Raw genomic sequence first — 24,203 nt, 5'->3', positions numbered from 1 at the left:
CCTGGAGCCCTGGCAGTGCCCAAGGCCAGGCCGGACACTGGGGCTGGAGCAGCCTGGGATGGGGAAAGGTGTCCCTGCCATGGTAGGGGTGAGCTTTAAGGTCCCTCCCAAGCCCAACCGTGCGCACTCGGTGCCCAGGAGGAGCGGATGAAACGCTGGGCTCCAGGCACGCAGGGGACGGCCCGTCCTGCCCTGCCCTGCCCGGTGCACAGCCGCCCTCACACCGACCCCGCCGCGCCGGGCCAAGGCCGGCCCGCGCCCTGCGCCACCGCACTGACAACATCTCGGCTTAAAAAGAAAACAGTTTAAAAAAGCACACCCAGGGCAGGGTTAGACACTCCCAGTTCCAGGATGGGGGGAATCGAATAGGAAAGTTAAAAACGTTCATTACCTTTTTCCTTCCCAACCTGTTCTTTCCAGAGGAGCAGCCCAGCTCCCAGCTCCGGAGCACTGAGGCAGGAGCAAGCGAGGACAGAGGCAGCCACAGCTTTGGGGACATGCAGCCCCCAGCATCTGTGGTCATGATCATGTCCCTGAGGCGGCTGTAAAGCAGCATCACAGGGAGGAGTGTCACCAACCGGGAGAGTTTCTAGAACCACTCACAAGCAGAAAGGCCCAAATAAACTGACAAGTTAAAAAATACTTATTTAATGTGAGCTTTTGTACTCGACAAATACACAAGTCCCAAAAGGTTCAGCAGCAGCAAACAAAACAAAAATTTAACAAATAGTGATTCCATCTTCAGGAAATTCACCCAGTAATTGCGTTTCCCAGCTAAAATATGGAATATGAAGGCTGAAGGAAGCTCCTGGATTTGGGTTTGGGCAGTGCCATCATGGCCAGCTTCCCAGCAGCTCCCTGTGTGCCACCAACGCTGTAAGACACGGAGCTGGTACCGGATGAAGCTGAAGCCTTCGAACTCGGCAGCTTCTTGGTCCTTCTGTACCTGTTGTAGCCACTGAAAAAATGAGAGAAGGTGTGTGAGATACCTGTGGCACGTGCTCACACAGGCACCACCACTGCATTTTCTGGAGGACTACACACTCATTTTGTGATTTTTTTTTTAACACACATGGCTGCAAAACGACCTCTGAAATGCAACCAGTACAGCTGTTGCTCTGGGATGTACCCAAGGGTGAGCAGCAACAGCAAGCGACACTTCAGAGGCAGCAGGGCTAAGGACAGATATTCCAGCAGATGGGAAAGTGCCAAGGGTGGGACAAAACCTGCTGGGCTGGGAAAACCATTTGCTACAAAAACCAGGGAGCAGAACGGTGAAAATTGGGGCAGGGAAGGGGAAATCCTTGGGAAGTGGCAGATCTGCCCGAGAAGCTCAAGGCCAACCAACAGCAGATGCAGGTGTTGCTTTGCATGATACAATCAGAAGGAGAATCTGAATTAACAAGGGGCTGAAGTTCAAATATTCCATCAAATGTTCCAAGTTTTAAGACCTGTTTATGATTTCAAGCAAGGAACCCGGTGAGCCTGCTAATGCTAGCTATGGCAGGACACTGAAATGGAGTGTTCCCTGCTTAGCCTGCAGCAGTCAAGTGTGAGGGCAACTGTTAAATATCCTTCCCCACCAGCTTTAAAAAGCAAACATGCAGAAAAGCACGGCAGAGCAGCTCTGATCAGGCACTCAGATAATTGTAACACCATTACTTAAGCCCACGCTGAAGAAACTGCAGTGGGATAACTGCGGTTCTGGGATCATCACTGCAGTGACAAGGGACCCCAGGCACGTACCCTCTGGGGTGGAACTGCTGGCTGCCACCACCAGTCTTTTTCCTCTTGGAGTCCCTGGAGGTCGGCGCCCGCTTCCTCTTCCTCCTCTGGTTTGTGTTATTGCCAAAATAGCTGGAGGTTGTGCCTGCATCCTCTGCTTCCCCATCGCTCCCCAGCGAGCCCGTGCTCCCCGTGGCCGTGTCCCCGCCCGGGCAGGCAGCATCTTCTACACACAGGCAGGGAGGGAAAACTAACTCAGTCAGGCACCAGGACACACTGCTGGTCTCAGAACATCTGTCCCGGCTGTTCCTCACTCCTCTGCGCTGCCCCACACCCAGTCTTTCAGACACACCCTGAATTAATCTCTAGTGGGAAGGCAGAAAGACTTTGGTGTGTTCTGAAAGTGATTGCTCACTTTTGGAATTATTGAACTGTAAAAATTAGTTATTTGTGATTAAACCATGGTAACTTTTGAAACAAACATCTGCTAGAGGAGGAGAGAAAGGCACTGAACAGAAGCACACGTTGAGGTACAATGCACACCTGGGATGGAGCATTCTGAGTACTTATCCATCACTTTAATTATTTCGGCACCGTACTTCTCCAGTTTGTCTTCTGTGACACCATCGATCTGCAGCAACACCTCCACGTCTGAGGACAAGGTTTCTGCAGCACAACAAAGTACCCTCAGACACGTCAAACAAAGAACTTTTTATAAAGACACCCTGAAGGAAATGAATTCATTTCCGTGCCCCTCTATGCAGAAGCCCCAAAGGACTTCTGAGAAACTTGACCTTACCTGCTATTTTCTTTAGGGTGGAAGTACTGAAAATATTGAAGTAATGCACATCAAAGACTTTGCCCAGGGTTTTACAGGTGTCTGTAAGTTCACTGAGGCACTGTTTCACCATCTCTTCCCGCTGGGACATCTTTGCCATGGAAGCCCTTTGCCTTCTGATGGCACTGGCACTCTCTGTCTCGTGGAACTCCACCTGTTAGAAGGAGCTATCCATAACTGCTGCCAGGGAGTTCCTGCCCACCCTGACTGATAACACAGAGACACAGTGCAGGAAACAGAGATATCCTCTGATGGACCAAAAAAAGCTGTTTACCCAGCACACATTTTTAAAATAAGTTTTTACAGGCTACTCAACCACACCCCAGTTTCCTCACCAAAGAGCTGGAAGAGTTTAGAGAGAAAGAAAACCTCCCAAGAGCCCAGTTCCCAGCTGGCTTGAAAAAGAGGTTACTGGGCTAACACTGAGGGCTTTGTCCTGCTCCAAACACAGCACTAATGCTGAGGAGGTGTTGCCTTGAGAAACCTGGGACTGTTCCATGACCTTCACAAAGTGCCCATTCCGTCAGATCCCACCAATGACTAGGAAAAAATAGAGTAGAAAATGAAGAAGGGAGTGCTGGTTCTTCTTTCTCTTCTTGGCCATCTTTCTGTGGGGGTCAGAACTTTCCTTCACTGTCCAGCAGGAATCAGATGGGTGGGGAAGAACAGAAAGATTTAGACCTCTTCAAGCCTCACAAACTCACTTTTTGCCCCACAACATTATTATGGGAATACTGGGCTAGGAATCACATGTGTTGGATTCTGTTCCTTGCATCTACAAGACATTAATTCAGCTGGAAGCAAAGTGTGTTTAAGCTACCCGAGGGGATATGCTAAAGGAAAACTGCAGCACCTTCCTTAAAATAATGCCTTCAAGAAACTAAAAACAGTTACACACCTGGAGTGACCCATCCAGCACAGCCTGAGCTCTCTCTCCCAGAATGACATATGCCACTGCCTGGTCATTAGCTGTGATGTACAAATCCTCATCCAGGATCTTGTCCAGGACTAGTTTTCTGAACAGCCTTTCAGCATTGTGCCTGGAATAGGCAGCTCCCTTCCCAAATATTCCAGACTGAATCTTGGCACTCGTTGAACCTGTGCAACAGAAAGCAAAGGATGAGCCCGTGCTACAAAGCCCATGTACATGCATTTACAGACCTGTGGGAGATTCCCATTCAGTCTATTCACATTCAAAAAAGCCTTTTAACACTGGAAAACCAATATTATCACTATAGCAACCTGAAATGGATTAAATCTTCAGTTTCATTTATTTTGGATCACTTACCACCAAGAGATTCTTGGGAAAATTAACTTTGCAAAATACACGCTTTTTTAAACGCCTGCTGGCATTGCACAACCCTCTTGATTCCTGGTCAGGGATTTGTGCACCAGGTTATTCAGGAGTTTCTGGGAGAACAGACTCACCTAGGAAAATGTCCACCATCATGTTGAGGGTGTACCTGCCAGAGCCTGGATTCCTGCTGCCGTTCATCCGCCCCGCCTGGGCGCAGTGCTCGCGCACAAACCGCACGATGCCCTTCACATCCTCCGTCACGTTCCGTGATTTATAATCCTGCTAAGTCACACCCAATTAGGATATGCCATTACGTGTTTCTGCCCTAATCCAAGCTGTTACTGACAACCTCAGTTTTCATGATTGAGCTTTTCTCAGCTGTGAATTGAGTTTGTTCCAAATAAAGAAACTGCAATTTCCTAGTTAAAAACCTACAGTGATACAGTCACTGGGATTCTGGATGTGATAACACAAAACTAGTCCAACTGACTGTACATAATCCCCCCGGGGTTATTTGTGTAGAGTGAGGTGCAAGATTGCTGGGTAAATACTGGCAATCAAGGTAAATCATTTGGGAAGCATTCCTGTAATTATCCTGCAGCGCTCTAGAACATTAGAGTGAGACTAAGTAGGCATTATCCTCATCAAATTTGGTTCCAATCACAGCTGTATAAGGAAATGTTTCAAACACAGAGCTGAGAAACAATATCCACAGGTACAAAACTGATCAGGATCCCTTCCCTGCTGGCCTCCACAGCTGCCTTCCCTTCTGCTCCTGCTACTAAGTTTGCATAACCCCAAATGTTTAGACCACCTTCAGCAGTGCACATCTAAAGGCAGCTTTGCTCTGGAAGTGCAAAGCTGCCCTGAAAACACCAGGACAGGAGCTGAAGGGATTTCCCCATAGTCACTGCAGTGGATCTGATCTGAGCTCCTGCCTCCTACAAGGAACATCCTTATGCCTCTGACAGAACAGGAGCATCACAAGTCCATAGTTAAACCCTGAAAATACCTGGAAGCATCACAAAAATACAGGACTTTTATTCCTTTTCTCCATCTGCCTTCCCAAAGGTCATGTAACCGCTTATGGATGCAACTAAATACAAATTCAGTTTAACACCACTACGAATAAAACCTGTGGGGGTTTACCTTCTTTCTACTGCAGTTGTCACAAATCACTTCTGGGTGATCTTTGCAGAAGGTGGGGTTGAAGTTGGTCTCCCCGAAGTAGGCGAGCAGCTGGACGCGGCGGCACTCGACCACGTTCTCACAGTAGTGCACCATGCTGTACAGGTTGTTGAAGTGGGTCTGCCTCGTGTGGCTGTTCCCATCCTTCTCCACTGAAACACAGCAAATTCAGTGGTGTTTGTTAAAGCTGCACCTCTGCCTTTTCATGGACTGCGAAAAAAAATGGCTTTGCTTAAAAAATCTGCAATACTGGCTTTGTTTAAAATGCAATATTGGCCTTGCTCAAGAAAAGATGAGTGGGTTAGTACAGAACAGATGTAGGACTTCAGATTTTTATCTCTGAAGTTTTAGAGAACTGGAGAAGGGAAATAAAACTAGAACGACAAAAATCAAGAGAAGGGTAAGCATGACAGCATGAGAGGAAGTGGCCTCAAGTTGTGTCAGGAGAGCTTTAGATTAAATATCAAGAACAGTTTCTTCATAGAAAGGGTAGCAAAGCCCTGGCACAGGATGCCCTGAATGGAGTCACTATCCTTGGACGTGCTCAAGAAATATGTGGATGTGGCACTTGAGGACATGTTTTAGTGGTGAACAGGGGGGTAGAGTTGGTCTGACAGTTGGATTTGATGATCTTAAAGGTTTTTCCAACCTTAACAACTCTGTGATTCTGTGAAGCAAAGTGGTTTTAACTAAAATTAAGTACAGGTGACAAAAAACCTGCTCCTGCCACCTGAATGAAAACCATCCAGGAAAGGATTCCCAGTTCTCCCCTCCCTGCAATACTGAACTATCCATGGCACTTGTAAAAGAGAAGTAACACAGGCTAAATGAGACCAGTGACAATGTGACTGCTGTAATGTCATCTCCAAAGTCCCCGGAGGAGAACTCACTCAGGATGAGCCTTCTCAGCCTGGTCACGTCACTATAGCTGTAGAAGAGCAGGCAGTGGGACATCTCTCCATCCCTGCCAGCTCTGCCAGACTCCTGGTAGTAGCCCTCGATGGATTTGGGAAGGGACGCGTGGATAACGTAGCGCACGTCGGGCTTGTCGATGCCCATTCCAAAGGCAATTGTTGCACATATCACCTGGGAAGGAGATCATAATGTTCTAGACACACGTTATGGAAATCACTCCTGCAACACTGCATGGAAAGCAGATGAGGGACATGGATTAGGAAACCTAATCCATGGAGGATTCAGAATTTCAGCGGTAACGGTGCAGAGCAAGTACAAAACATCAACAATCTCCCCTCCTCTCAGAGGAGACACTCCAGACAGGAAAACCCAAATCCCAGCCTCTGCACAGCAGCCTGCCAGGAGCTGTTTCTGAAGCCCTGCACTGCTCAGGTCCTCCCTGCTGGAGTAGCACACCTCGGTACAGTGCTACAAACCTTTCATTCACAGAATTCCCAGTGAAAGGTGGCTGCTGTGCCCCAGCTTCTGCTGGGATCAGTTATTTAATGCTGCATTTGGTGATAACAACTTCCCTATTATTTCCCAGGCCAAGAGGGATAAAAGTGCCCAGATTTTCTTCCCTTTTCCTCCCAGTTTTTCTTCACCTGGCATCCCTCCTGATTAACCCACTTCTGCTGCACCAGATCCCTGTTGGAATCGGTGAGGCCGGCGTGGTAGGCCAGGGCAGCCAGCCCCTCCTTCTGCAGGATGGCTGCTGTGGTGTCACACTCGTGCCGGGAAAGGCAATAGATTATCCCAGAGTCATCTGCAAAGAGATGGGAAAAGAGATCTGAACTACAATACAGTTTTAGTTCCTTTCCCTGCTCAACCTGCCAAGCAGACACCGACCTCTCCCCACTAGAATAAAGATAAGAGTAACGATATAACTGCTTCACTATAGAACTTATTTTATTAATATCAGATAGTCTTGACAGTTTTTCCTACACAGTCTTTTTGGGCTTTTGGTGAGGTGGAATGAAGAAACGTTCCCCTCATCAGAATTGTGCAATCTCAGGATTTAGAATACATGAACGAAACCTCTATAATTCAAGAGTAAGACAAGTCCAGTAAATGCTCTCTGAGGGTACAGCATGGGAGAAGCTCTGAGGGAGCTTGGTGTAATCCAGTTCCAGCAGCAGGAGCTGCAGGACTCCAAAGTGAGCCTACAAAGATGGGAATCTCTGAAGACAGCTTCAAGGGCAACTGCAGATAAGCAGACCAATGCAATTAAACAATTAAGATGTTGGGTGACCTTTGTGCTCTGAAGACATCCTAAAAGCTCTGGCAGGCTCCAGAAGGGTCATTCAAGAGCAACACCATAATTGACTTTTCCATCTTAACTTAAATTCTCAACTTTAGAACGCACATAAATCTGATTCCCATTTTCAGTAACATCACTTTACCTCCATCTTGCTTTTCTGGTAAATATATCACTATTACAGCATTATAAAAGCTTTTACTGCCTTGAGAAGTGGTTCATGAAAAGGCCTGTGGCACCATGCTGCTGAGTACTCACGGGGGTGATATTTTTTAATCCATTCCAAGCAATCCATCGCCACCTTCTTTGGCTTCTTGGGCAACACATCATATTTCAAGTTATGCCTGTTGAAGCTCATTGTAAACCTGAAATGTGACAGTTCATGGTGCTCGTCAGCCTTATGGGTACAGCTGTTATGTTAAACAGCTTCCTTCATCATGCAAGGAAGGGCTTGGAGAGTTTTTGGTCTCTTATGTTAATCTTTTTAATCTACCTCTTATTATATTCCATGCATGAATTTAATTTAATTTCATTTCATCAGATACAAGGATTTCAGATAGGCCGTGAGGCTTTTTTACTCCACTAAGTTTTCCACTCAGAATTTCCGTGTCAGAAACAAAGGGTCTCAGAAACCTGCTGAGCAACTCACACTTGTGGTTTGAGCATCTCGAGCTGGTTGAGGATGTCCTTCTGCACGCGGGGGTTGGCAGTGGCAGTCAGGGCCATCATGGGCACGGAGCGGAACTTCCTGCGCAGCATGTTCAGCCGCTTGTAGTCTTGTCGGAAGTCGTGGCCCCACTGGTTGGAAAACACAATTTAGGTGCAGCTGAGAAAAATGCTCCAGCTGAGCCTTTTGGCATTCCTGAAAACAAGGTGAGGTTTTACCTGGCTGACACAGTGGGCCTCGTCAATGACAAAACGTGCCAGCAGTTTCCTGTCGTAGAGGTTCTCCAGGGCGGACATCAGGCGGCTGCTGGCACACACCTGGGACACACCACCAGTGGCAATGGGAAGCAAAATACCTGGGCTACAAGTGTCAGCTGGGCTGGCTGAGAGCACAGAAACAACTGTCCTATGCTGCAGAATCACCCTGCACTGCGCAGCTGACTCCTCAAGGCACAGAGATGATCCCAGTCAGCTGCGTTCTAACCAAGCAGCTGCTCTGGGACTCCCACCAGGTTCTGGGATCACCCACCCCAAGGCCCCTCATTCTGAGGAAATTTCAGCACATTTAGATTACTTGTATCAGGAAACACAGAGAAACATAATGCTGAAGAGAGAAACACAATCAGCACACCAACCAGCCCCCTCTTACAAAGCTCTTGAGCAATAACATATTTTTAAGGCAGCATCCAATGCAGCCCAAGGCAAGGTCTGACAATCTCCTATCACCCTGACAATGCTGCATTTTTCCTGTATTACCCCATTCAGAGCAGCCTGGATTTAGTAGCTACAGGACAGTGATTAACACTAATGTGTATCAAGATAGATTGAAACAGCTGGGCATGGGAGCTTGTTTTAGGAATTTACATTTTACAGACATACTCAGTTCTTACTCTTGGCTAATTACTGATTGAAATCAGCTACATCCATATAGATTCTTAATGAGTTACCCAAAACCTAGCATTTTTTTCCCCAGAAGCCTACTCTGAGTAGAGATTTAGCACCTCACAGCAATTTTCCCCCTGGCAGCCCCTATGGTTTTACAACTGAAGATGAAGTACAGACCTTCTCAGGGGTGACATACAGCAGCTTTATGACAGGGTCTTTCTTTGACAACTGCATGTAGATTTTTGAGGCATCAGCATCTGTTCTGTCACCAGTCAGGTATGTTGCAGCAATCTATATTTAAAAAAGTATAAATATATTGAGTTTTACTACATGCAAAACGAAGAACCTCCAAATGAAGAACCTCCCTACCTCCCATCACAAACCATTTCCTAAGCAGTCAGCCTTGGGAACACAGGTTTGGAACACACATCTGAGCACCCTGGGCTAGGGGAAGGTGTCCCTGCCCGTGCTGAGGGGTGAAACAAGGTGAACTTTAAGATCCCTTCCAACCCAAACCATTCTGGGATCCTGTGATCTCCTGCACCTGCAGGACTGCTCTGTGTATAGGTTTCCAAAGATGTTGAACACCTCCAGAGCGCCCAGCTCAGGAACTCCTAGGGCTCATTCCCACTGCAGTCAGGCTGCTCCTGTGTAGGTGAGTGATCACAAATCTCAGGATCTCAGAACCAGCCCCTGCTCTGAAAACGCAGCTCCAACACCCAACAGCAGGAGCAGCAATAAATCCAGCGGTCACTCTGCCAAGATATTCGAGTTCATCCAATTTAGCTCTTCCCAGGCAACTTCCAGTGCTGTTCACAGTGTCCATCTAATCTATTTATGCAGTTTATATTCGGGAGACACAAGATTTGCCGTAAAATTTCAGATTTCTAATCCAGTTACCTGCAGTTTCACTCAATAAAGCTGCTGGAACTTACATCTAAAGTCTTCAGCTTCTGAACCTGATCAATGATGAGCGACCTCAGAGGAGAAATAACGATGGTGACCCCGGCAGAGACACAGGCTGGTAACTGGTAGCACAGGCTCTTGCCACCTCCTGTGAGGATGAGACAACACAGAAGGGCTGGGTATCAAGAGAAAAGGGATGGACACCTACTCCTTATTTCCCAGTTTACAGCACTTCTGGAAACAATACATTTCGACCAATGCCTGCCACTAAGTGACACCTGTAGGATAAGGAAGAGTCACTGTGTGAATCGCTAAGGGAGGCAGAAATTCAATCTCCTCACTCAAAATACCCCAGTGCAACAATACTCCTGAAATCCTGCACTCACAGAATTCCAGCAAAGGCACAGGGGAAGAGAAAAGCTTGTCCCAAACCTTGCAGAAGGAGCTGCAGGTCTGTACCCTGTACCTGTGGGCATGAGGATGAAACAGTCCTCTCCCAGCAGAGCAGCATTGATGGCCTCCAGCTGGTTTGTCCGGAAACAGTGCAATCCAAACTTCTTGTGGAATATATTCATCATTTCTGCAGAATGGGGAAATTTCATACCCCTGAAACGCTCCAGTGCAGGGTTATGAACCACTGGATCTGGAAGACAAAAAAAAAATGCAATTAGCATACGTTATGACATCGGGTTACAGAAGGAATTCCTCCCTGTGAGGGTGGGCAGGCCCTGGCACAGGGTGCCCAGAGCAGCTGGGAAAGTGGGAGGTGTCCCTGCCATGGCAGGGGTGGCACTGGATGGGATTTAAGGTCTACCACCCCAAACCATTCTGTAACTCTGATTTTCACTCCCTTTTTGCCAGCCTGTCCCCATATTAACCTGAAAAGACACTGACCAACCCTGGGCCCCAGGGGGACTGAGTTTGCTTCCACAAACCCAGTTTGGAACATTTTGAAGTGAAAACCATTGTACAGCTTTGACTCAAAAGCTGCACAATCATTATTTAACTAAAACAGAGAAACACCCTCATTTCCAATTTTAGCAGCTTCATCTTCCAGCAGCCTGAAACCAGCACAGGAAGGGAATATTCAAGTTTGACATCATTTAGAGGGAAAAAAACCCCAAGATGACGTTGCAAAAAAGGAACCAAAAGAAACTTCCACAGAAACAAAAGGCACGGATGTGATCTGTAGTAGTTACTTGGTATTAGATTAAGAAAGAAATAAATAAGAATTTAAAAATGGAAAACTTCAATAACCCTCAGGAGTACAGTTCACCTGGATGGTTCTTTGCTGCCATGGGGAGGCCTGGCTTTGGAGCAGCAGGACTGGATCCCAGAGCTGTCCCTTTGGCTCTGGACATGATCTTGGACAAGAGGGATTTGGCAGGAGGCCCCTGCGGGCCGGGCGGGCAGAGCGGCGTGGGCGGTGCCGCGGGGGCTGGCACTGGGCTCTCCCAGTCCTCCTCCTCCCAGTCATCGATGTCAAAGGCATCCAGCTCCAGGTCGGGATCGCCGCTGCCCAAGCTGTTCCCTGCAGGCCTGGCAGTGGGAGCTGTGCTCTGGGCCTTCAGGGCTGTGCTGGTCAGGGGCTGCATCCCGTTCCTCGCTCCGGGGCTTCTGTCCCAGCTGCTGTCGCAGGACAGCAGGCTGAGCCTGAGGGAAGCTCCCTCCCTGCCACCTCCCCTGGCACCGGGCAGCTCTGCAGTGCCCGGGCATGGCATCTCCTCAGCACCCTGCTTCGAAGCACAAGAGCTGTCCAAGGTTTGGTTGGTTTTGGCAGAAGAGGTGCTGGAGTGAACAGAAAGCACCGATGGGAGGTTTGTGGATTTGGGGGAGTTTCTGTCAGAACTGAAGCTCCAGCTTGGGCCAGAGCCTGCACCAGGACACACACGAGGGCCGTGCTCCGTGGGAGACTTCCAGCTTCTAGGAACAGTGGTGTTGATGCCATTCTGTTTCAAACTGACAGAATTAGCCAGCAGTTTTCGCCTGGGAGAGATAACAAGGGAAGGAAGAATAAAAAAATATACATATTTAGTCACAAGCAATGATTTACCAAGTTCTACAACATTCATTAAACAGTTTTGTCTCACTGCTATTAAACATCTTAACATATGGTGGTTCCATCGTGCTCTGAGTCACCATGTTTGAAAATGATTTCAAACAAATCTAGGGAAGAGAAAATACCACCAGAGAAAACTAATGACAAAACTGTGACATCATCTCTACAGACACAATATTAAATAATTCCTAAAAGCAAGGAACAGATCCAGGCAAGGCAGAATACAAAAAAATAAATCCTTAAAAGGCAAAACCTGAAGTTAAAAGTATGCCTGAACCACATGATGATTTTAGGTACTTTCTAAAGACTATGTCTGACTACAGCAATGAGAAATAAAATAGTTGTTGTACTGAGAACATTTACAGAAGCTCATGGTCCCAGTCCAAGAAGAATCTAACCAAAATCCCAAATCCCAATACTTTGTCCATGCATTGTGCCATCAGAGGAGGCAGCAGACAGAGCAGCAGGTTGTGGCAGCAACAATTCCACTGGAAGATGACAAATTCAGGGATATTAGGAGATATCACCATCCCTGCAGTCAGCGAGCGCGGAGACAGCACCAGCTGAGTGCCCGTGGCAGGAGAACTGAGGACACCTGGCAGGTCACATCATGTCACCTGTGGGTGCAGAAGCACCTGGTGCCAGGCAGCTCCTCAGGCTGCCCGTGGAACTGGACCCTCCCTCTGGAGCACACAGGGACCCCTAACACTGGCAGCAGTTTGGGGTATTTTGCTCCCTCCCTCAGTCGTGTTCCAAGCTTTTCAAAGCCCTCCTGCCTCGTTCCCCAGTGTGCTGGGGACACCTGCAGGCAGCTCCCTGCTCCACACGGAGCTGCTCCAGCCTACCTGAGGTCCCTGTGCTGCAGCAGGGCTCGGGCACAGCCCAGGGCCTGCAGCTCCTGCAGGGGGATGGCATCCACCAGCTCGCAGATGGCCTCCATGACTGCCCACAGCCGCGGGGCCACCGGCACGGCCTCACCTGCCACAGGGAGGGAGCTCAGAGTCATTTCATCAGAACACCTGTCCAGAGGATACCACCCTCCCAGAGAACAGTGCATTGCAGTAAATCAGTCCAAACCATTTACTTCCAACATACTTTTAGTCCATGTGCATAAAGAAACTGTTTCTATGTGCAGGAACTCAATGAATCTACATATTTTTGCCCTTTTCTTTTATTATCTGTCTGTAATTCAACCATTTATGTCAAGTCTCCATCTACAGATGTTAATTCTCCATCTGATAATGCTCTTGGATTACACAGGAAAACAAATAGTTGCAAACTATCCCAAAATCAGAGACATGAATTTGCAAAGCATTTTGTGTACCTGAATCTCCTGCACTGGCATCACCAGGATGTGTTGAGGGAACTTTCTCCTGCCTGGCCTCAGAGCTGCCAGGTGTGCACCGTCCTCCAGTGGGAGAGGCTCTGAAAACACTGCTAACACCAAAAGGAAAAGCCATGAAAATGCAGATATCTGTAAACTGTTCCACAGAACAGCTGGATTTAAGATGTGTGGAAAGACAAATTCCTGAAGGCCCAGGCAGAACCCAAGAGCTGAGCAGTCACTCATCCTGGGTACCAACATGTGGAATTTTCTCCCATCCCACTACAAAAGTCACTCTATTTTTTCTGAAGTGAAAGCCACCTAAAACATCAGCCATAAAACTAGTAACTGATAAAGCATTAATTGCAGCTGCCAGCCATCAGCCTGCCAAGCAGCAGAGAGACACAAGCTCAATCTGTGCCTCTTTAACAAGCAGGAGTTTTGGGTGGTTTTTGGTACTTTTGTACTCATGCACAGACAGATGGTTCCAGCAGTGAGCTCTGGTTACCTGGCACTTTGTACAGAGGGGGAGAAGGGAGGCAGCTCCTCCTCAGGGGAGGGAGGGATGATGTCCAGGTCATCCTCCTCGAGATCAGCACCTGCCCACGGCCAGGTGGCCTCATCCAGTGCTGGGGAGCTGCTCCCAGCCCTCTGTGGCTCCTGGCCCTGATCCCCTTCAGCTGCAAGAGAAGTGCATTGATATCGCTGGGTAACACTGCACACTCACTCAGCCTGCCACAAACAGGGGGCAAAAACTGCAGCCAGATTTCAAAACACTCGTTTGATACAGCTTCTGACTTCCAAAGGACAAAACCTGCTGCTCCCTTTTCTCCCCCATTAAAACAGACAGACAAATCCCCACCAACCTTCATTTAAGTGGAAAAGTGATACAGCTAAACACACAGTCACCTGTCCCTGGCAGAAGTGAAACACTGAAGAGATCTATTTTTCTGCAATACTTTTCTATAAAAACTATTTCTATAAAACCCTGTTTCTATAAAAAGCTCCTATTATATTAAATCCTAGAAGAGAGCAGACTCTTCAGCTAGCACAATCCCTGTGCTGGAACTGGAAGGTAAATGTACATGTATTGTGTCTTACAAGACAAATCCTACAAAGAGAGGTCCGTACCATTAACTTATTAAAATCAATTTCACAGAGAAAGGAAAAGACAACAAAATATTAACAACAGAAAAACAGTTCACAAATCTTTCCACCACTCAGTGCAAGGGGAGCATCCCAGAACACTCTTTGATGTTATTCAGTTGCATAAACATGGCAATTTCCCAAATAAAGGTCCAAAGTTTCAAAACACAGCGGGTAAGGAATCTAAAATAAAGCAGTCCTGTGGGACAGAGTTGCCAAAGCAATGACAGGCAGGAATTTTGTGATCATAACTGAGAGCTGGAGTTCTTTGGTGTTTATGTTGGTATTAAAAATGGAGAGCAATCACTTTTTCTGGTTTAGTATTTCATTTAGGTGTAAGATCACTTTATGTCTCTCCTGTATGAATTCTCTTAGTGCTTTTCTCTCCATGGCATCCCTATAGGTTATTGATCATTTCAGGAATGCCATAAATCTTGCAACTGCAGTACACGAGCAGCTGCTACTCCTGCACCGGCAGGACGCTGCCCTGCTTCCAGGCTGCGGGTACCCAGAACGGAACCAGGGCTGCTTGCCAGTGCCGAGCACGCAGCTCCCCGTGGCTCCTGAGCAGACCCCGGGGGAGCAGCCCCGGGGAGCAAACCCAGCTGTTCTTCCAGCCCGGTGCCCGCACGCAGCCGTTACCTGGGCGAGCCCCGGCGCTGCCCGCATCCCGGGGGGGCTCAGCGGCTGCCTGCTCCCCCCAGCCGGGCCCCTCCGCCGAGCTCCCGCCGCTGGGAGCCGAGTCCTCCAGGCAGATCACGGAGCGCTGCGAGCAGGGCCGCGGCTCGGCCTCCGCCGCTGCCTCCCCGCCGCCGCCGGGCCCCGCCGGTCGGGGGCTGGGCCGCGGGGGCTCCCTGCCGGGGGCTCGCAGCCCCTTGGGGGACACCACGGGCGGCCGAGAGAACCTCTTTTCGATTCCCGACAGGTCGAAGTCGTCGATGTCATCCCACTCATCGCCGATGGTGATAACGGAGCCGGAGCCGGGCCCGGCCTTCGCGGCGGGAGCGGCGCTGGCCGGCCTGGCCCCGGGAGCCGCGGCGGGGGCACAGACCGGCTGCGGGCCGGGGCTGGGGGGCGGAACACAGCCCCGCGGCGGCGGAGCCGAGGCGGGCAGGGCCAGCGAGGTGTTCACGTCCTTGTCCCTCAGCACCGCGGCGGCGCCGAGGCCCCGGGGCGCCTTCTTGAAAGTGAAGCCCCTGCAAGGAGACGAGCCCCCGTGAGTCCCCGGCCGCGACGGCCGCCCCGGCCCGCCGCCCCGGCGCGGTACTCACGGCGGGCGGTCCCGCGCTGGCGGCGGCGGGGCGCTCAGGGCCCCGCGGGCCGAGTGCCGCCGCAGCTGCTCCCGCAGGTTGTTCTGCGGCACGGCCGCCATCGCGGGCCGCCCCGCCGCCAGGGGGCGCACCGCGCACGCTGCCTCCCGCCCCCGCCGCCTGCGCTTCGCATTCGGCGCCGAAACAGTCCCCGGCTCCCCATTGGCCGGAGGGGACGGGACGGAAGTGACGCACAGGGGCGGGTGGCGTGGCGGCAGAAATGGAAATGTTTCCGGAAATGGCCGCGCCGCCCTCAGGCCGGGCCCGCTCCCTCCCTCCCGGCTCGGACCCGCCTTAGCCCCGCTCCGCACCCCCGAGAAGCGCTCAGCGCCTCGCACGGTCCTGGCCCGCGCCGGGAGGCCGGAGCCCCTCAGCCCTCCCGCTCAGAGCTCACAGCACAGCGCTCCGTTGACGAGGCAGCTTTATTGTCAGTGACAGATTTCATTGTGAAACAACACAGACGTGCCCCAGCTCACACGCGGCTTCATTTCCCCAGCGCCTGCTCAGAATCGGCACCGAGGTTCTGGGGTCTCCGCTGGTGGGTTAAAGAAAAATCACCCGTTTCTTCTCCATGTGCATTAAAATACCCTGGGTTTCAATACAAAATATAGCAAGCATTTCATCAAAATCGGTAAAAGTGTATAAATCACAGCACTCACTCATCCTTCCTTTAAAGAACAGGGAAATTGCCTTCAAGGAAAATTTTTAAATCGCTACAATTTACAGCTGGTGATTGCAGGAAAGCCACCCAAGGGGTGCGTGCCCTAAATCGGTTCCTGTGGGGTTCCCTGCACCCAGGCGGGCCCTGCTGCCCCCGGGTGGAGGGAGGCACACCTGGGCACACCTGGGCACGGCAGGAGGAGGCAACCTGGCTGGAGGGGGCAGGCTCAGCTCGGGCTGCTGCTGCAGGAGAACCTGGCTGCTGTGTGTGTGAGCCAGGCTGCCTGCAGGGGACACTCCCAGCAGGGGACACCCCCAGCAGGGGACACCCCCAGCAGGTGACACCCCCAGCAGGTGACACCCCCAGCAGGTGACACCTCCCAGCAGGGGACACCCCCCAGTAGGTGACACCCCCCAGCAGGTGACACCCCCAGCAGGGGACACCCCCAGCAGGGGACACCCCCAGCAGGGGACACCCCCCAGCAGGCAGGTGTGGCAGTGGTTCTGCCCCTCTGGTGCCAGCCCTCAGCCCTGGAGCAGCCTCAGTCAGTGCAGCCCCGGGCCAGCCTGCCCGTGCTACACCTGAGGAACGGGGTAGGAGGCACAGGCAGCCAGCCCACACATGTTCTTGCCTCGTTCGATAAGGAAATACCTGAAAGAGACAGAGATGGCTGTGAGTGAGCATTCCCTCCTGTGGCAGGTGAGGGTGGGCAGGCCCTGGCACACGGTGCCCAGAGCAGCTGGGGCTGCCCCTGGATCCCTGGGCCAGGCTGGATGGGGGTGGGAGCACCTGGGGCAGTGGAGGTGTCCCTGCCATGGCAGGGGTGGCACTGGACGGGCTCTGAGGTCCCTCCCCCCTCAGCTCTCCAGGCAATGCCACTCCCTGCCCCCTTCCACCCTGAACGAACCAGAATTTGCATCCCACTCCCAAGAATCCCACTTGTGAAGCTGGGATCTCACTCTTGGCACAAGCTGTTCTCCCTGGCTGTGTGACCAGCAGGGAGGAGCTGGGGAACCAGCAGCTCTGGACAGGCTGTGCCCTGGGCACCTCAGGAACCAGCAGCTCTGACAGCCTGGCTGTGCCCTGGGCACCTCAGGAACCAGCAGCTCTGACAGCCTGGCTGTGCCCTGGGCACCTCAGGAACCAGCAGCTCTGACAGCCTGGCTGTGCCCTGGGCACCTCAGGAACCAGCAGCTCTGACAGCCTGGCTGTGCCCTGGGCACCTCAGGAACCAGCAGCTCTGACAGCCTGGCTGTGCCCTGGGCACCTCAGCAGCTGCACTGAGCCAAGGCTCTGCTGGGCAGGGACCCCAGGCCTGGCTCGGTGAGCTGTGTCACCGCCCAGCCTGGCACCATTCCCCGGGTCCTCCCGCTGCCACATTTCATCTGGAGAGCTGAGGGTGGCCTGGGGCTGAGGGTGGAGGCACTCCCAGCACAGGGGGTGTGACCCCAGGCCCAGGCAGAGCGCGGTGAGGTGGCCAGCAGGAGCCTTACCCCTGCATGCCCCAGAGGCGGCCCCAGGAGTTCTTGACGATCCAGTAGGGAGTGCCATCCTCCTCTCCGTAGCCCACGGCCAGCACGGCGTGGTTCACCTTGTCAGGGGTGTGCTCGCAGCGGGGGCTGCAGGGGAGACAACACAGGGTGCTCTGAGAAGCAGCCTGCAATTAGCCAGGGATTGCTCAAGGCAGCAGTGCTGACCACACTGCAAACAGAACTGGGGTGCTCTCAACTCCCAGCTGTGGAGAGCAGGGAGGGGAGGCACGGAAAGGAGACACTGCTCTGTTTTTCCACTCTGACATTACCAGCCATATCTGGAGTTAGGGGATTCGTGGACTTTTGAGCTCCTGGCCCACCAAGATGAGCTACAGTGCAAAGGAATTTTCCCAGGTGGAGCCAGCAGCTCTTAGTGCCTCCCAGTGCTGCTTTGTACTGCCCTGAAATTCAAGGGCACTGCTTCATGTTTTGCACAGGAAGGGTGAGCTCTTGGGTCTAAATATGTGTTTCCTCTAAATTTTCAACCTTTAAACTGCACTTGCTGAAAGCTGCTGCCTGTGGTGTGAAACAAGACAGCTCATGGTACATGCTTCCATCTCAAGAGCATCTATTTTTAAACATTTTCAAGGGCATCACAGGAAAAGATCAATAATCCACCTCAGATTTTCTTTTTTTTGATCTGTTAACAGCTGCTCTGTGCTGAAAGCACTGGAGCATCAATTATTCCGTGCACTCTGACTTCAAATCCACCTTAGACTGTAAATCCACAGGATAACTGCTGCTGGCGTGTTCCTCTGACCATGTCCCTGCCCTCACAGCTCACACCTGCCTAGGGCTGGCACTGACCTCTGCCATCACTGGCTCTTGGCCCAGCAAAGCCTCTGGAACCACCACCTGCTCCTTCCTGAGAGCTCCCTGGGGCAGATCCCTCAGGCTCAGCCTCTCCCTTGCAATTTCCCTGCAGTTCTGTGTGACTGAGGGTTCATTACTCTGAAGTATTTTTCTCTTTCTCCAAACAGACACTTTCCCCCTGCTGGGTAACAGCCCCTGTGCTGCCCTGCTCAGCTCTCACTTTCCAATGTGTACTGACAGCCTTCCAGGTGGCCTTTGCCCTGGCCACGGAGTGGCACCACGCTCAGACTTGCTTCCTGTCCCAAGCTGGTTTCTCTCTCTGCTGTTCCTCTGACCTGTCCAGGGAGCAGCACGTAGCAGGGCTGAGGTGAGGTGCTGCAGAGCCTGCCCTGTGGAGAGCAGTGACACCAGAAAGCACCACCTGCTGAGGTGCCAGCTCAGGTGCAGGGCAGTGTGAGGGCAGCCACCCTCCTCACACAGCCTCCCTCAGCTCCGGCACTGCGGGAGCTGCCCTGATACCATGGAAAATCCACCTAGGTTGGGGCTTACCCTAAGGAACCACATGTGTTCTACAGCTGGGCTGCCCCTGCCCCTGTGCCAGCCCACAGATCAGCCCTGGGATGGCCCCAGCCCCGTGGGGAGCTGCACAGTCTCCCAAGCTGCCTGACTTGCTGACCTTCATTCCACCACAACTTGGTCTCCAGGCTGGACAGGTTCCTAGCCTGCAGCCCTCCTCCCTGTGCTGCACTCTCATCCCCTCAGGAACCAGTAAATCAAGGCTGTGTTTATTGTATTTTTTTCTATTTTCTACTCAAGAGAAGTGTGAGAACGCAGTGCAGTGCTGCTGCATGCAGCAGGATAAACGGGGATGCACGTGACTCCAGCCCGACACGTTCCCCTTGCCCTCACCTCACCAAATGAGGGTCACACACTCACTTGGAATACACTCCTTTCCTGTAGTGCATGAAGTCACTCGTCACCTCAAAGGCAAAGCTCACTGGGTTGTGCTTCCCCACAGCTTCCACCATGCCGTCCTCATCATACTGCAAGAGGGGAATCCAGGGTCACCATCCTCATCATCTCCTGCCTGGGCTGGGCCCAGTGCAGGCCCAGCAGCCAGAGCACGGGGGATGGATAACCCTGGTGTCCTGCAGGACAAGGAATCCAGTGCTGAGCCCTAAGAGGAGAACCAGGCCTCTGTCCCAGCCTGGAGGAGCACCCCAGGGAAGCAGGCAGGAACCCAGGGCCTGTGTTTTGCCTCCAGCACCTCCTTGGTGCCACCTTCCAAAAGGTGTGCAGTTCAGCAGGAGTGTGCCCAGCAGCTCTCTCTCTCTCCAGGAGCAGACAGGCTGCAGCTCCAGCTAAAGGAGAGCAGGAGTGTGCCCAGCAGCTTTCTCTCCAGGAGCAGACAGGCTGCAGCTCCAGCTAAAGGACAGCAGGAGTGTGCCCAGCAGCTCTCTCTCGCTCCAGGAGCAGACAGGCTGCAGCTCCAGCTGCAGGAGAGCAGGAGTGTGCCCAGCAGCTCTCTCTCTCTCCAGGAGCAGACGGGCTGCAGCTCCAGCTGCAGGAGAGCAGGAGTGTGCCCAGCAGCTCTCTTTCTCTCCAGGAGCAGACAGGCTGCAGCTCCAGCTAAAGGAGAGCAGGAGTGTGCCCAGCAGCTCTCTCTCTCTCTCTCCAGGAGCACACAGGCTGCAGCTCCAGCTAAAGGAGAGCAGGAGTGTGCCCAGCAGCTCTCTCTCCAGGAGCAGACAGGCTGCAGCTCCAGCTGCTGAGCCCAGCACGCCTTGGGCACCCCAGCACCTCCCCTTGGCCCAGCCCTGTCAGTTTGGAAACACAGCCCTCGGGGCCTCACCTGTGTGATATTGATCACGTCCTTGACAAAGGCAATGGCCTTCTCGGGCTGGAACTTGCAGGTGCCATTCTGTGGGGACAGAGAGGCGCTGTGGGAGCTGTGGCAGGCCTGCTGTGCCCCCACGGTGGCCGGGGCTGTGCTGCAGTACCTTGGCCCTGTACGGGTAGCTGTCCTCCCCCATGAGCCCCTTGTTGTACAGGATGTACTCGAAGGCTTGGCTCGGCAGGCCCCTGCGAGACAACACGGCTCTGTTAGGATGCTAACAGCTAATTAGGATGGTAATGATGAACTTGGTAATGCTGCAGCCTCTGCAGAGCAAAGCCATCGACATTCCCCCCTCTGCAGCCCACTCCCACCAGCCAGGGAAGGGCTGTGTCTATCCCAGAGCCCCCAGAGGCACAAACTCCAGTCTGCGCCTGCAGCATCTCCCTGCCTGCACTGTCTGGCATGGCCACAGCTCATTCTCCAGCTGCCAGATCCCTGGAGAACAGCACCAGGAGCCCTGAGGGTGTGAGGTCAGCTGGCCCACACAGCACCAACCTCACGTGCTGAAAGGTGTTTTTTGGTGCCTTCTGCCCAGCCTGGCTGGGGGACACTGAGACACCCACACCTCCACCAAGCAGCTGCTCCCTTCCCTGGCCACCTTCCAGAAGCACATCTCAGGAGGGAAGAAAAGAGAGATGATCAGGGAGTGCTGATGTGGAAACGCCCAAGGAGGAGTCACAAGAAAGATAAAAAGCACCAAGAGCAGCTTTGCTCAGCTCTGAGCGTCCCTCTAGGACCATTTATCTTACAGAAAACAGAAGTTGTCAGACAGCTCTACTCTCTGCCCTCTCTAGCAAAGCCAGGAGGAAATTCCCAAAGGGGAAGTTAAAGTTTCTGTGGGTTCTTCAGGGTGCCACGAGACGCGCGTGACTCAGGGCAGAACAACAGACAGAAGTCCCCCTGCTGTCCCAGAGCCCACCAGAGCCCAGCCTGTGGCTGCTGTGTGAAAACCACCTCAGATAAAAACCAACAAATGAGGAACAACAGAGGTTGGGAAATGCTGGAGATTTAGTGAAACATCCTAACCTCTAGGGAGGGGGAAATTAAAGTAAGCAACCAAATCCAAAGTTGCTTCCCCTGACACACTGCAGCCATGGGAAGACAAAAGCCATTCCATAACGTGGAAGAATCCTGACACTAGATCTGGAGGAAGGCTGTCCATCACAGGATGTAAGATTCTCTAATTTCTGCTCTTTCTGACCCTCTCTGACTTACCCACTGCAGCCATGGTTGTTGAAGGCCTGGGCGCAATCAACCAACTGCTGCTCTGCCTGCAGAGAAGGGTTTTGAGTCAGTGATTGTCCCACACCTGTGCTCAGAGTCAGTGACACAAAAAGCAACTGCAAGCAGGAACTGAGAGCTGGTTTATCCGTGCAGCTGGCTGTAACAACCACCACAGCACTGGTTTACCCCTGGGAGTCACCTGGAAGTGGCTCCATGTCCCAGGGAGGCAGACAAGGAAGGCCTGGAGCCAGCAGCCTGCGATGCCCTGGCTGCCAGAGGCATTCCTCCTGACGCCTGCCAGGGATCCATGCCCCCCAGAAGGACTGGCTGAGATGTCTTCCAAAGGTCAGGTTTGTTTTTAACACACCCAGCCCTCAGTTATTCTGCTAAGTTGTGTAAGTGGATACTGTCTTTCTAGTTCTTCAGGAATACAAATCCTCTGGGAGCAGAAAAATCAACACGTCCCAGTGTGCTGCCTGCAGTGCTGCCTGCAGCCAAGCACAGCTTCTGCTCCCCAAAGGGCTCTAAGCCCAGAAAACCTCTTACCAGAGAGAGCAGCTTTCCCGTGGCAATGGCAATAGCAGACTCCAAACAGCCCGTGGTGGAAAAGGTCCAGCAGCTCCCACAGGCACCCTACACAAGGAGCGGGAGAGGAACTGCTCCAGGAGGTGCTGCAGGCTCACCAGCCTCCCCAAAACACGGGCAGGGCAGCATGGCAGCAGTGCAGAGCCTCCACTCTGAGCTGGTAGCTGGGCTTGGCCTTCTGCTCAGCCCCTGCCAGGGCACACAGCAGGCACAGGGTGGCTCCAGGGGAGCTCCCCTGGCACAGGCACCCAGCCCTGCTCCTCGGGCACGGCACCTGCCACAGGTACCAGCCCCCTCTGGCCGTGTCACACACTCCTCACCTGGTTTTTCACAGGTGTCACAAAATTCCCCTTCTTCCTCCAGTCAATGGAGTCGGGATGTGGCCCAGAGCTGCGCAGGAAATTCCCCTTGGTGGCTGAGCAGTTCTGCAGGCAGGGCAAAGGGCTGTGGTGAGCTGCCAGGCCAGTGGCCCACAACAGCCACCCTCCCAGGTGAGGGCTGGTGACCAGCCCACACACCCTGGCCACTGCAGCAGGGAGCACTGCCAGCCTGCACCCCTGGCTGCAGTGCCACAGCTGCTCAGGGAGCTGGCAGCAGAACAGACAGCTGGGCTGGAGTCAGGGGCAAGGCAGTGAAAGCTGTGAGGGTGGGGAACAGGGTTCACCTGGCTCTTGCCCCGGTGCTGGTGGCACAGGATGTGACCTGACCACAGGGGACTGCAGGCAGCACAGTGAGGGGTGCTGGCCCAGCAGTGGGTGTGGGTCACTGCAGATCCCTCTCACGGGTGTTCGGGTCACTGCAGATCCCTCTCACGGGTGTTCGGGTCACTGCAGAACCCCTCATGGGGATGCGGGTCGCTGCAGAACCCTCACGGGTGTACTGGACCCCCTCCTTCCCTACCCAACCCACCCGCACTCCCAGCATTTACCTGCGGCTCACTCCACAGGTACAGCTTTTTGAACTCCGCGAAGGTCAGATCCGAGAACTGGTTGAGGCCCACTGGAGGGGGAGAAAGGGGACACTTGGCTCAGCGCGGCGCGGTGCCCAGGGCCGGCCGTGGCCAGGCGGGGCTCGGCGCTCGGCGCTCCTACTCTGGAAGCTGTGGTTGCCGGCGTTGTGCTCCTCCACGCGCCGTTTGTTGCCCAGGAAGATGCGCAGCCGGCGCGGGTACTCCTCGGGGCCGTAGCGCCGCTCGTTCTGCGGGGACAGGCGCGTCAGGGCCCCCGAGCCCCGGAGCCCGGCCCGGCCCGGCCCGGCTCCCCGCGGCCCCCGCTCACCTGCAGCATCCAGGCCTTGAACAGCTGCTCCTCTGCGGGAGAGAACGGGCCCGTCAGCGGCGCCACCGCCACGGCTCTGCCGCACCGGAGGGCCGTGCCGGGTCCCTGCCCGAACCGAGCCGAACCGGGCCGGGCCGAGCCAGGCCGTGCCAAGCCGCCTCCTGCCCTCCCGGTGCCCCCGTACCTTCGGCCGAGGGCTCCCAGGCGGCGGCGGCGGCGGCCAGCAGCGCGGCCGCGGTCAGCAGCACGGGCCAGCCCATGGCCGGGCCGGGCCGGGCCGAACCGGGACGGGCGGGACGCAGCGGAGCCGAACCGGGCCGGGCCGAGCCGAGCCGAGCGCGGCCGCACGGTGCCGAGCGGCTGCCAGGGGGCGGGACAAGGGGCGGGGTGGGCGGGGCAGGCGGTGGGCGTGGCACCGGGCGTGGCACCGGCTCTGGGCGGGGCACTGGGCGGGGCACCGGCACTGGGCGTGGCCCGCGGCCCGGCGGGTCCGGCGCTCCCCCGCCCGTAAAACTACCACAAACCCCGGTTCACCCTGAGATAGAATAGATTTATTAGCAAGAGGTAATCAGGAAACATATATTTTTACAAAAAAAATGGAAATATCTTTTTTTTTTTCCCAAACAAGCTGTAAGTTGAAATAGTTTTAGGGCTTGAA

At 53.3% G+C, this 24,203-nt stretch overlaps 2 protein-coding genes across 12 annotated transcripts; both read right to left on the bottom strand.

Annotated features, from left to right (window-relative positions):
- Window positions 1–625: 625 nt before the first annotated feature.
- On the bottom strand, window positions 626–15,797 carry BLM (BLM RecQ like helicase). Of its 3 annotated transcripts, none has more exons than XM_018914030.3 (21): window positions 15,518–15,797; window positions 14,889–15,442; window positions 13,609–13,780; window positions 13,101–13,213; window positions 12,622–12,754; window positions 10,994–11,703; window positions 10,184–10,360; window positions 9,747–9,865; window positions 8,989–9,102; window positions 8,146–8,244; window positions 7,910–8,058; window positions 7,519–7,625; window positions 6,608–6,768; window positions 5,939–6,134; window positions 5,010–5,200; window positions 3,992–4,142; window positions 3,462–3,661; window positions 2,525–2,717; window positions 2,269–2,391; window positions 1,747–1,951; window positions 626–958 (listed from the first exon to the last, which is right to left on the bottom strand). In XM_018914030.3, exons 1-21 carry the CDS (start codon window positions 15,616–15,618, stop codon window positions 775–777), a joined length of 4,152 nt encoding a protein of 1,383 aa, XP_018769575.3. In that variant the 5' UTR covers window positions 15,619–15,797; the 3' UTR covers window positions 626–774. The 3 variants fall into 3 exon arrangements, with proteins under 3 accessions (XP_018769575.3, XP_018769577.3, XP_018769576.3); XM_018914032.3 differs by having other exon boundaries at window positions 13,101–13,210; window positions 15,518–15,733; XM_018914031.3 differs by having other exon boundaries at window positions 3,992–4,139; window positions 15,518–15,730.
- Window positions 15,798–15,960: 163 nt separating this feature from the next.
- CTSH (cathepsin H) lies at window positions 15,961–23,911 on the bottom strand. Of its 9 annotated transcripts, XR_007778425.1 has the most exons (14): window positions 23,730–23,911; window positions 23,546–23,577; window positions 23,360–23,465; window positions 23,197–23,267; window positions 22,589–22,693; window positions 22,230–22,316; window positions 21,675–21,730; window positions 20,563–20,644; window positions 20,415–20,483; window positions 19,499–19,605; window positions 17,711–17,836; window positions 16,628–16,868; window positions 16,544–16,593; window positions 15,961–16,512 (listed from the first exon to the last, which is right to left on the bottom strand). XR_007778425.1 is itself a non-coding variant. In XM_050978414.1 (12 exons), the coding sequence occupies exons 1-12, from the start codon at window positions 23,803–23,805 to the stop codon at window positions 16,793–16,795; spliced, it is 993 nt and encodes a 330-aa protein (XP_050834371.1). In that variant the 5' UTR covers window positions 23,806–23,911; the 3' UTR covers window positions 15,961–16,792. The 9 variants fall into 9 exon arrangements, 1 of the variants encoding a protein (XP_050834371.1); XR_007778420.1 differs by having other exon boundaries at window positions 16,544–16,868; XR_007778421.1 differs by lacking the exon at window positions 16,544–16,593 and having other exon boundaries at window positions 16,594–16,868.
- Between the last annotated feature and the right edge of the window lie 292 nt (window positions 23,912–24,203).

The sequence above is a fragment of the Serinus canaria genome, chromosome 10, assembly GCF_022539315.1.
Source record: "Serinus canaria isolate serCan28SL12 chromosome 10, serCan2020, whole genome shotgun sequence".
In the NCBI taxonomy this organism is placed as follows: domain Eukaryota; kingdom Metazoa; phylum Chordata; class Aves; order Passeriformes; family Fringillidae; genus Serinus; species Serinus canaria.
The sequence above is the reverse complement of the archived record's forward strand: the minus strand, read 5'-3'. Positions and strand labels throughout refer to the sequence as shown.

What these genes read in the sequence shown, in the direction of transcription:
- CTSH (XM_050978414.1), bottom strand. Translation starts at nt 23,805, where the DNA reads ATGGGCTGGCCCGTGCTGCTGACCGCGGCCGCGCTGCTGGCCGCCGCC. An exon ending in CGGCAACCACAGCTTCCAGA is followed by an intron (nt 23,268 to 23,359) that starts GTAGGAGCGCCG and finishes CTCCCCCTCCAG; the next exon opens with TGGGCCTCAACCAGTTCTCG. An exon ending in GCTACCCGTACAGGGCCAAG is followed by an intron (nt 20,484 to 20,562) that starts GTACTGCAGCAC and finishes CTGTCCCCACAG; the next exon opens with AATGGCACCTGCAAGTTCCA.
- BLM (XM_018914030.3), bottom strand. Translation starts at nt 15,618, where the DNA reads ATGGCGGCCGTGCCGCAGAACAACCTGCGGGAGCAGCTGCGGCGGCAC. An exon ending in GCTGAGAAGGCTCATCCTGA is followed by an intron (nt 5,201 to 5,938) that starts GTGAGTTCTCCT and finishes GCTGTGTTTCAG; the next exon opens with TGGAGAAGGATGGGAACAGC. An exon ending in CAGCAGTTCCACCCCAGAGG is followed by an intron (nt 959 to 1,746) that starts GTACGTGCCTGG and finishes TCATTTTTTCAG; the next exon opens with TGGCTACAACAGGTACAGAA.